Source organism: Vespa velutina, chromosome 10, assembly GCF_912470025.1.
Source record: "Vespa velutina chromosome 10, iVesVel2.1, whole genome shotgun sequence".
Classification (NCBI taxonomy): Eukaryota; Metazoa; Arthropoda; class Insecta; order Hymenoptera; family Vespidae; genus Vespa; species Vespa velutina.
Genome location: NC_062197.1, coordinates 4235184 through 4247683, shown reverse-complemented (window position 1 = coordinate 4247683; position 12500 = coordinate 4235184). Strand labels below are relative to the sequence as shown.

Here is a 12500-nt window from a genome sequence, read left to right as displayed (position 1 = left end):
GAGAGAGAGAGAGAAAATACATGTGACTCTCATACGAATGAAAAAAAGAATGAAGCCATAACGTATGAAGATGCGAAAGAACGGGAAAACAATGGAACTTCAACGTCGAGCGTTCGTTGCATTGTTTTCGTTATCATCGTCCGTACGTACGTGCAAATAAACGATCAATATTGAAAGGACTTATTTTCTTACAACCGGAATTATGCTTATCGCGAATGTCAGTACGTATTCATATATATGTATGCATGTATGTATGTATGTATGTATGTATGTGTATATGTATATATGTGTATATATGTATATGTGTATAAGTATACTCATAGATATACATAAGTACGAATACTTATACATAGATATATATACATTGATGCGTATGCGTAAATTTGAAAAAAAAGAAAAAATAAATAAATAAATAAATTCTTTACAAAAGAGACAACGATATAATCTATGTATAAAATCTACGTATAATGTATTTTCACTTTATTCAGATATTTGTACACAAGTATATAATATCATTTTATATTTCGCGGAATAAAATATCTTTCCTTTTTTTTTTTTTTTTTTAAAGGAATCCTATGTCTCTATAGAATTTTCCTTGAGAAATATCTTTGATGGATCTTTGACAAAAAGAATTTGGTCATTTTTAAATGTACCCAGGTGATTCGAAGATCTTCTTAACTCGATCATCCTTTGTAAGATTATTTCTCTTTCTCACAATAAGATTAACTTTGACGTCTGGAAATGTACGTAATAGTTTCTCGAGAAGATTTCGGCCTAATTCACTGGTCACCCCGATTAACAGTATTTCACGATTTGCGTACCACTCGCGTAGAGTCATGTTCGTTGACTGACGAGTACAGCAACGCGTGTATAGTAATCAACTTTCGAACTCTCTAACGATATACCTATGTATATATGATTTTATCCATCGTTCGTAATCGTTCTGAGAAAGTCTTTTCCGGCCTTGTTTCTCTTTTAAACTCGTGATACTCGACCTATTCTGAAGGAAAGAGAGAGAGAGAGAGAGAGAGAGAGAGAGAGAGAAGGAGAGAGAGAGAGAGAAAGAGAGAGGGAGAGAGAGGGAGAGAGAGGGAGAGAGAGGGAGAGAGAGAGATTTATTAAAGAGGTCATGCATTGTACTATAATTTTCCACCACACCACTAATCAATTTTTTTGTCTACATTGTAGAATAATTTCTAATCCCTAAATACAGAGGAGAAATATCTTTTATTTACAGATTTTCATTTTTTCTTTTTTCTTTTCTCTTTTCTTTTTTTTTTCTTTTCTTTCTTCTTTTTATACACTTCCTCGTTGAAACTACTAATCATTTTTATTTTCATCTCTTTTTCTTTTTTTTTTTTTTTTCTTTTATCTCGTTATTATACCATCGTTCTGTAAAATTCTCTATCATGGCATTATAAAAATTTCACATCCGTTTCTTATTATAATTTCTAATGTCCAAATGAAAATGATTTTTTTTGTTTTTTTTTTGTTTTCTAATAGATTTACTTATTTTCTTAAAACAAACTTATTCTTCGGTATTATCTATTATTTTTATTGACATCGTATTATTATAATATTGGCCATCTTTCTCTAATATTTCACTTTGTTATTAACGATGATTCTATTAGATGTATCGTATTGTAATTTCTAATTTCTTAATGGCGTTTTTTTTTCTTATTTTTCTTCTTCCTTTTGTTTTCTTTTTTTATTTTTTTCCAGATTTATCTTTTTAATACACTTTCTCGTTAGCGTCATCTACTTATTATCTTTATTTTGTCTAATACAATTCAAGAGAATTGTATCAGACAAAAGGTGAACGTAATCTTTTCTTATATCTCACTTTGATTTTTATTTCATGATCATAAGGATCAACTACTAATCACCTTGTCCTTATCATAAATTTCTTGTGCATTAAATTATGTATCAACGATTCCTTCAATGCATATTTTTAATCGAGATATACGTACGTATAATCTAATTAAACGGATAAATATAACGTAAGAAAATAATATTAACTTAAGATGCTTTGATGTTTGAAATATAACTGCGATAACTAAAAAAATAAATTATCATTATGAAAATTATTTTATTATATTCTATATAAATTATTAAAAATTATAACGAAACTTTAATGAAATATATCGTTCTTATTCGTAAACAAATATACATAGAGATACTTCTATATGAATATATATAGATAATAATAACGATCGTGTTCTTAATACATAAAAGCGAAAACGATTGAAACGTGCATAAGCTATTATGCAAATTTATTAAGATAATATAAGGCTTGAACGTTGGTTAAATAGCCGGCGTTGGTTTGCTTTTTAAAAAAAAGTACAAAGATTTTTTTACTTCTAGTAAAGTAAGCGCCCTAACGATCGTTAGCATACTTTTTATATACATTGATATTTCGAAGACAGAAAAATATTAATGGTTAGGAATTATTTTTTTTTTTTTCATTTTCTTTCATTCGAACGGTACATACTATCGTAATCGTAAATATTATTGTATACTTATGGCGTATTTTCATTAACGAATTTTTCGAGTATGTTTCAAAATACATAGATACATACGTATGTACATATATACGTGCTTGTATATTTGTATGTATTTATGTATATATGTATGTATGTATGTATGTATGTATGTATGTATCTACATACATATATGTATATATATATACACACATAGAGAGGACAATAGGAAAAGTTAATGTTTAGTAGAGATGCCCTGTATTGTTAACAAAATGAACATTTTCCTGAAGTAATGAATCTTTTTTAATTACCTCTTTGCGTTTATTTTTACAAATTTTACTAGTAATACATATTAGAGTAGTACAAACTACTACTAGTGGTAACAAGTGTGATAATTATTTCACTTTATTACTACTATACTTTTTCTCGTCTTATGCATTTTAAATCAGATTTTTAACGCACTTGTGATGCCAGGACAAAGGTAATCAAAAAAAAAATAACACAAAAAGAAAGAAAGAAAGAAAGAAAGAAAGAAAGAAAGAAAGAAAGAAAGAAAGAAAGAAGGAAAAAATAAAGAAGACAAAGCGAGAAGAAAAATCATAAGTATATAACATAATGATGTTACATATTGCGCGTGTACATATAAAAAAGAGAAAAATTAGAAGAAAAAAAAAAAAAAAAAAAAAAAAAAAGAGAAAAAATCTAAAAGTTTTCCTCTACATATTTTTTTCTATTTTTTTTTCTTTCTTTTTTTTTTTTTCTTTTTTTTTTTTTTTTTTTTTTTTTTCCTCTTTCCTTCTATTTCAATATTGCATATCTCCCTCGGTAAAGTTACGTTCGTTCGTCGAGTGAAAGTGTAAAACAGTAAAAACTTGAAGGATCAACGACCGTCGAATATTGCACAACGATATTCTATACTTCTATAGTATTACTGACGAGCTACTTGTTGCTGCTTCTCGATTTAATACTCGGTAAGACTCTTGAGTTTCGAAAAGTCTAACTTAAGTAGCGTATCTACAATAACGAAAGATCGGTGAGTTATGCTTCTAATTATGATATACTTAAGATATAAAACTCTTTGACGATTTGTTATCGTTAATATATGTAATTATCTATTGAGGCACGTCGATCGTTAAACTTTATACAAGTTAGCTTACGTTGATTGAGAAACTTTAATTATCCAAGTAACGTATTGCATATATTGATGAGAGTTCCTTCCATATGATGCTTTCTAATTGGATTAGATTAACTAATACATTGGATAACGTATATGAATACGTAATAGGGTAAACAAAATAACAAAAAAGAAAAAAAAGAAGAAGAAGGAAAGTAAGAAAAAAAAAAAAAAAGAATAGACAGAAAAAATATATAGAGTGAACATATTTACAAACGCACGTACGAGCTTACACGTATGCATATATTCGATTGTAATTTTCTGTTATTATGAATTACGAAACGTACATATCTATATATACATAGATATATACATACATAGAGCCGATTTGAAATCTTTAAGCTGATATTACTTGAACGATTTAGGCTAATACTTAAATGATTATGGAAAAATGTATTATATAATTCATCATTATGTATATTACAAAATATGTGCTCGTTTGATTCAGTTATTTATTTTTTGTTCTTTCTTTCTTTCTTTCTTTTTTTTTTTTTTTTTTTTTGTTTTTTTGTGTCCTTTTTCTCACCTATAAATCATCAAACCTTCTCTTTTATATCAGTAAACAAATATAGCATCTATATTATTTATAAAAACAATATGATACATATATCTATCGCATGGTCGTGTTCATCGATAATGGTTCGCGTTTACTAGTTACCATATCAAAAATTTTCTATACCACGTATGTTTTCTATATGTAGATTACTTTTCAACATTGCCCTTGTTTCGAAAAATAATAGGTTGCATAGATTGAGGAAATTAAAAAAGGAACTATGAAAAAAAAAAAAAAAAAAAAGAAGGAAAAAAAAAACAAATTTCGAAATACAATAGGTAAAAAGTTATCGTTGTTTATTGTGGCTGTGAATATTTTAGATGAAACATTCTAAAAATATTTTCAATTCCATTATTTGAACGAATAATAATCGTTCGTATTGATATTGATTTATATTATATTATTATAATGAATGAATATATTTATAATTTACCATTTGCAAATGGTTTTCGAAAAAAACTTAAAGATTATTACGATTACTTATATATATATACTTATATATATATATATATTGTTTTTCTTTTTTTTACATATTTGCTTTACATATTTAATCTCGTTTTCCCTCGATGAACGATTTAATTACTTTCGTTGTAATTTTATAGAGTTGTAGAAAAAAAACAAACGGGAAAAAAAAACAACATTTGTTAAATTTGTAATCGTCGTATTCTATATACACAGTGGTGATTCAAAAGTTTTTAGAACGTTCGAAATTTCTCAAATGCTTTTAAAATATATTAATCACTTTGAATTTTAATCTTTTACGAGACGATTACGAGGACTGCAATTAGTTTTATGATCTAATCGAAAAAATAAAAAGGATACAAAAAAAGAAAAACGAACGAAGGATTAGCATAAAGGAGTATGCGATGAAAAAAGAAAGAAAAAGAAAAAAAGAAGTAGAGAGACAAAAAAATGGAAAAATTATAGAAATAAATCCATCCTATAGAGATAGATTAGTGCACATGTTCGAAGAGAAAACAAGAAAAAAGATACGTAAGTATCGTTAAAGTAAGGGACAAAGAAAGGATTGTATTAAATTGTAACTTAGGAATAATCAAAGTGGTGGGGTTAGAAAAAGAGGGTGGACCAATGACGTCGACGATCCTATCGAGAATACTTCTCTTCGTGACAGTTGGTTCGATCGTTTCGACTCTTAATGCATTTTTGATCGTCATGCTCAGAACGCAATGGCCCTTGTTCAAGCTGTACACGTAACCGTACCGGCAGATGCAGTCGAAATGACCGGGCAGATTAATGCAGCTCTCGCCGTTCTCGTACGTGCAATTGTGAATCCCACGGGTACATTCGTTTACGTCGACGCATAGACCAAATCTCGAAGACCACTCGTAACCCGTTTCCGGGCACTCGCAGCTAACGTTTATTCGATTCGTTTTAAGGGAAAAGAAATCACGATTTTTTTCACGATCCAACAGGCACTCTCTGTGTCCTGTAAAAAAAGAAAAAAAAAAAAAAAAAAAAAAAAAAAAAAGAAATAAATCAATATCAGTTTAATCATTTTGAAACTAGGCAATAGAATGGATCTTTTTTTTTCTTTCTTTCTTCTCTTTATTTTTAAATCTGAGTTTACAAAAAAAAAAAAAAAAAAAGAAATCAAATCCTTAAGAAAGATGAACGAAAGGTGAGTTTGTCGAACGAGCTATTGTCGCAAAAGGAATTAATTCTCGGATAAATTATCATTTTAACGTTTAATGACAACAGGAGAAATAAAAAAAAAAAAAAAAAACAAAAGGTGGTTAATGTGATTGCTTTTCTTTTTTTTGTTTTTTGTTTTTTTTTCCATCATTCATAAGATCGTCAGATTCTTCGTCGATCTCCTCGTTGTTTTGTACGATATAATAGATTTGTATATATTTAATTGATTTAATTCATACACTTGTCTATTATTAATAAATGAAAAAGAAAACGAGATAGAGACAGAAGAAGAAAGAAAGAAAGAAATGAAAGAATATTTGTTTGATTCTGAATGTACCTGGAAAGTTTACATCGTAGCAAGGATTCTGATTCGACTGGAAACAATCTCTCATGTGCCAGATGTGCTTCATGGGGCAACAGTGATCTGGACAGAAACTGTAGAGAGCGCAGGCGAAAGGTTTTGCATCGTCGGCCCTTGGATCCTTATTACTTGGACCATATTCGTCGAGACAGTTAGCGAAATTGTCGCAGGATTCGCCAAAGTTGGCCAGTTCTTGAACACCCATCATTGTGTACCAACACATGTAATAACTGACGCTGGTACGCCATTGAAAACGTTCTAGGAAATGGAACGAAAGATCAGTCTAGTTTTCGATTTTCTTTTGTTATTTTTTTTTTTTTTTTAACTTCAAAGTTAGAAGACAAAATTTGAATGAACGCGACGACAAAGAGAACAAAATATTTTGTTCCTTTGATTGCGACATATGTAAATGTACAATATATACATTGAATAGATCGAACTGTTTCTAATGGGATGTAAAGAATCCAAAAAGTGAAATTCGCTTAAAAAGAAAAAAACAAAAAAAAAAAGAAGTCTCGAAAAAAGACTAATCGTACATTTTTTACAATTGTTCAGAAACTTTTAATTTATCCTTCATAATTAAGTCTGATTTATTAATATAATTCATATTTTGATTTTCTAATTAAAATTAATCAATGAACAGAATTAACGAAAGTCTTCGAGTATCGCATTTTATATCGAATTCTCTTTTTTTTTTTTTTTTTTTTTTTTTTTTTTCCTCGCATTTTTTTTTACGGGTGAAAGTCGAATTTTATTTATAACACAAAACGATCCCGATTATTCGTAACAAGATATTATATGTATATATATATATATATATATATATACATATATATAATATTCTCTTTTGGATAATGAGAATCTGATGAATTGGCAAAACTCTCGTCAGTAAAAGGAAAAAGTTTTCTCGTAACTTGCCGATTGGGCCTTGAAAGGGACGCATGGTTAGATTGTCCTGCCTCTGGGCCTCCACGCAGTCCCTTTGAACGTTGAGAATCTGCTCGGTATTGTTTGCCAGACTCCACTTCTGCTCTTTCATGACCGTGACGGTGTCGTCTTCGCGCCTCAGGCCAGTGAGCTTAATGATCCTTCCGAGATATTTCAAACACTCGACAAAGCTCGCCTGACAGTGTTTGCGTACCTCCCAGTGTACGGATCTCAATGTTGGATTCGGAAATTCCTCATACAAATGACTGCGAACTTCCTCGATGCTCTTGTAATAACGTCGATCATAATCCTTCAAACGAAGAAAAAGGGAAAAAGAAACAAAAAAAAAAAAAAAAAAAGAAAAAGAGAGAAAAAGATCAAAAAAAAAAAAAGGAAAGAAAAAAATAGAAAAATATGGAAAATAATAGATAACTCCTAGTAATTTGATCGATGTAGTTCAGAAAAAGAAAAGAAAGAAAGAAAGGAAGAAAGAAAAAAAAAATACAGTTCTTCCTTTTTTTTGTTTTTTTTTTTTTTTTTTGAAGTCTTTCTTATAATTTTACAGGAAAATCGAGTTCGAATCTTTTCGAACTATTACATTTAGAAATTGCTATATAGAATTGATGTATTAATGAAATTAATTTATCGATTCTTTGTATATATATATATATATATATATATATATATATATATATACATATATAGATAGATAGATATAGATATAGTTATATATAATACATGATTTATATTTGCAATAATTATTATATCAAATTAGAAATGATTATTTTTCCATTATAATTATGTATCAAGAAAAAAAGAGAAAGATTTTCACGAGTATAATCAAAATTATTACATATAGATTTCATCAATGTTACATTAATTAAATGAGATTATTTAATATTATATTTAAGATTAAACGATTTTGATATTTATCAAAATGATTTAGATATATATGTCAAAGAGGGAATCTTTCTCAAGACGTTTTAAGTTACGAAGAATTGTAAAGGAAAGTAGTAAGTGTAGCAGTAGTAGAGTATCTACGAGTAAAGTTCGTTTCAACTTTCACGAGTCCTTCTCTAATTAACAATTTCGAGTGGTTTGAATACAAGGCAAAGTTGTAGTACTTACCTTTCGTGACGTCTTTCCATAAAAGCGACTTAAACGAAATAGCTTATAGGAGACGCTACCTGAAACTTATGAGCTCGAATGAAGTACGCAACGTCCTTTATAACTTCCTTCGCGTCCCAGTTTGGTTCAGGAGACAGGGTAACATCGTCGTCAATGTCCGGTATATCAACTATACTTATATTATGTTGCATAATTTGTTCTGTCATTGGTATAGGACCAATTTCAATATTATCATCCGTTTTACTCTCCAATACGTCAATGTTAGTCGTAACAGTATCGACGTAATCAAAATATATCATAATTGTCATGAAAATTAATAAATATCTAATATTACGTGTATTCATCGTATGGGATTAGAACAAGGTTAGAAAATTGTTAACGTATAAGATATTACGTATTTTTGATCGTCACTTTTATCAACGATAAATGATAGAATTTATAAAAGAGTATCGAAGAAAGCAGGATAAGTATAGTATGGTATAATACATAATCACTATATTAAGTATCATGCATAGTATCAGGAGATTATATGTATGTATGTACTCTGTGATTGGAAGGGTACAGAATCAAGAGAAGATTTTAGATCATTTCTCGTATTTTCAGATTAGGATCTTGTTAAGATAGGATTTACATGTTTAAATAATATGAACCACGTTTAATGTATAAATTACGATTGAAATATCGTGAATGAAAAAAAAAAAGAAAAAAGAAAAAAAGAAAAAAATTGAAAATAAAAAAAAATATTTCGAATGTTTACGTCAATACTTTTTATACATTCTATTATAAATAATTTATTTATATTAATTTCTAATATATTTATATTAATTTCGTTTCAACTATATGTTCAATTATTTCGTTTGAAGGAATGCAAATTTGATTTGTTGAAACGGCAGATAGCTTAATGTAATTCTATATCGATTAACAGGACGAACTCAAATTTCTTTCTGATATATATTTATTTATTTTTCGATTAAACCATTTGAAACCAATGTGATCTGATATTTAATCGCAATGTTTTTATTTTTTGTCAATCCAGACAAATTTTATGAAAGTTTTATAACGGTAGGTCGAAATTCATTGAATAAAGATAAATCATCATAGTGTATATATATATATATATATATATATATATATATATATATATATATATATATCGTTTCTCGTTACTATCGTCGACGGTGTAATATAATCTTATACTTAGTTTATCGTCACGACAAAATAGTTGGCACTGATGTTCCATACTAATTTTATGAAAACAAAAATACGTTTTAATCTTTCATAATCGGGAAGCAAAGTTGCTTTTCTCGTATGTATATATATATATATATATATATATATATATATAAATAAATAAATAAATAAAAAGGAATAAAAAAAGGACTTAAGTATTATATTCCTTCCTTAATCCATACAGACAATACGAAGGATTAATGCATTTTGAGAATTTACCTTTTTTCTGTTTTATTTATCTTGAACAAAATTTTAACTTGCAATGGTGTTTTCTATTGTTTTATTTTCGTTTTGCTTTTTTTTTCTTTTTTCACATGAAAGATTATAAGTCAAAGATCATGTATTATAGAAAGAAAGAAAGAAAAAAAAAAAAAAATTATAGTCGCAGAGATTTCTTTGTCCTTGGAGAGAATCGTAAAGTTTTCGAATATTTGCGAGCTTAGATAAAATGGAAGATACGAAAAAGTAGAGCGAAAGCGGTTTAAGATGTAATATATGAAAAAAAAACAAAAAACCAAAAAAAAAAAAAAAGAAAAAAAGAAAAACAAGAAAGAAAGAAAGAGAGAAAGATATAATAAAAGAAATAAAAAAAAAAAAAATCTTTAAAAATGTTGGCTGGTTCATGGCCGAATAGAAATAAATTTTAATATCATTAAATAATACATATAAACAAAGTAAATTATTATTATTATTATTATTATTATTATTATTATTATTATTATTATTATAATATTCGCATGTAATATTACATATTACATTATTAATATAGATTTATATGATATACGATATATCGTGATTATAAATTATTATTTTTATTATTTTCATTGTTTATAATAATTTATTATAATAATAATAATGCGTTTACTCATTATATGTAATATTACAATTTACAATTTATTATTAGATTTAATATAAGAAATATATTCTATTTTCATATAAATATATATATATATATATATATATATATATATATATATATATATGTATGTATTATAGTTATGTCACTTATATATCGGATAATATCTAATGTTCTTTTTCTCTGGTGTCATCAGGAAGAAGATATGAAATTCTTCGGACAATAAAGTGCCCGTCATATCGTTAGACCGTCTAGCTCGAATTACGTGCAAAACCTTAATGCAATTTTCAAAAGAGAGGAGAAGGCAAGAAGTAAAAGGATAGGATGACGGTCAAACGCGATATACGTCGAAGTGATCCAAGATTAATTATCGCATTAAAAGGTACGGATAAGCTTGTATTAAAACGAGGTTGAAAGTTAGCTCGTCGATTAGCAAGTAAATAAAACGACGCTAAAGAGAGAAAACTTTAATTACTTGAGAATATCGATGAATGACTAAGGTATACGCATTCATTTTAAAACCGTATTTTAAATGTCATTAACTTTAATTTTTATTTATATGTTTGAACAAAAATGAGTAATTATTGCAAAAAAAGAAAAAAAGAAAAAAAGAAAAAAAGAAAAGAAAAGAAAAGAAAAAGAAGAAAAAAGAGAAAGACAAAAGATAATGATTATTAAGTATTCGCTGATAATGTCTAAAGTCGTGTGCGCTCGAAATATGATCGAAATGAATTTTTCATTTATTTATTTGCACGTGAATGAGTAATTGTTACAAAAATAAAAAAAAAAAAAGAAAAAAAAAAAAAAAGAAAAAAAAGAACGAAATAATAGTAAATTATTCGCCAATGATAAAATATCGAAGCGTAGAGAAAGGTCGATTATAATGAAAATATCACCGAATTGATTTTTTATTTATCCATCACGCGAACGAGTGATTATTACGAAGGAGGAATAAAAAAAGAAGAAAATAGAAAAAAAAAAAAACAAGGAAAAAGAAAAAATTAATCATCAAGTGCTTAGTTATTACAATATCATTAGAATTCAAAACGAAGGATAAATATTCGATTGGATTTTATTATTTCAATTATGAATCGTGAGCAAATTTATTTGTTACTTCGAAAGAAAATTCAAAAAAACAAATCATCTAACATTTTCATATCTTTGAAGAAAAATTATATATTATTTTTCGTTTGTCTTTGAAATACGCGAAAGAGGTTGCAGGGATGAATCATACAATGATGGACGCGTGATTACCCCAGAACACGAGATTTTAAATCTTCGCAGACTTATATGTATTTCGAAAGCTTGCTTGTAAAATGTTGCGGAAGGGTGGAAAAAGAGTTTTTGAAGATGGAGAAAAAGAAACGAGAGAAGGAGAATGAGAGAGAGAGAGAGAGAGAGAGAGAGAGAGAAAATATAAAAAGAAAAGAAAAAAACGTCGAGCGAAAGTTCAATGAAAGACTGTGAAAATAACTCGAAAGGGGAGTTCCAGGCGAATGACTTTTTCGTTCTTCGCGACTATTTTTGCAGTCTCATTTCCTAGGGTGTGTTCGGATCAACGAGATCCTTGTTTTGTACGCTATAAAAATAGACTTCCTTTAAAAATGACATTAGGAAGAATCGACCTAAAGCTATTTTACTGCAACTCGGGAAGGAAAAGAGTCGTTTTTATGTTATTTGAAAGAATGGAAAGAGGAATCCTAAGTATAATTAAATAAAATTAACTTATATATATATATATATATATATATATATATATATATAATAAAGGAGATAGATAGATAAAAAGAGAGAGAGAGAGAAAGAGAGAGAGAGAGAGAGAGAGAGAGAGAGAGAGAGAGAGAAAACTTGAAAATATCCTTTTTTCTTTCATCTCATAAAAATGAAAAAAGAAAAAAAAAAAGAAAAAAGAAAAAACCGAGAGAACCGGCTAATTAAACTTCGAAATTATCGATAAAATTTCTGGAGGAATAAATAACGATATGCGCGCGATAATGTTAATCGATGCGACGTAAAGTATCATTCATCGAAATCATAAGAAAATAGAAAAATGAAAGATTATATAGCTTTTAGGATTTAAGGGGAGGTGGGAGTTGGAAGGAGAGGGAGAGATAGAGAGAGAGAGAGAGAGAGAGAGA

At 27.9% G+C, this 12500-nt stretch overlaps 3 protein-coding genes across 4 annotated transcripts in view; 1 reads left to right on the top strand and 2 right to left on the bottom strand.

The window, feature by feature from the left end:
- The window catches only part of LOC124952192 (fatty acyl-CoA reductase 1-like), a 16739-nt gene extending 15773 nt beyond the window's left edge, over positions 1-966 (bottom strand). The window contains exon 1 of one of the 2 annotated variants that reach the window (XM_047501694.1): positions 654-966. In XM_047501694.1, the coding sequence (XP_047357650.1) occupies positions 654-838 (185 nt within the window). In that variant the 5' untranslated portion in view covers positions 839-966. The remainder of the gene's footprint in view (positions 1-653) is intronic. The other variant, XM_047501697.1, reaches the window with a different exon arrangement.
- The window catches only part of LOC124952200 (zwei Ig domain protein zig-8), a 172372-nt gene that overhangs the window by 43000 nt on the left and 116872 nt on the right, over positions 1-12500 (top strand). The gene's annotated exons all lie outside the window — the stretch shown is intronic.
- On the bottom strand, positions 5161-8575 carry LOC124952237. Its single transcript, XM_047501785.1, has 4 exons — positions 8336-8575; positions 7140-7458; positions 6198-6479; positions 5161-5654 (listed from the first exon to the last, which is right to left on the bottom strand). Exons 1-4 carry the CDS (start codon positions 8573-8575, stop codon positions 5161-5163), a joined length of 1335 nt encoding a protein of 444 aa, XP_047357741.1.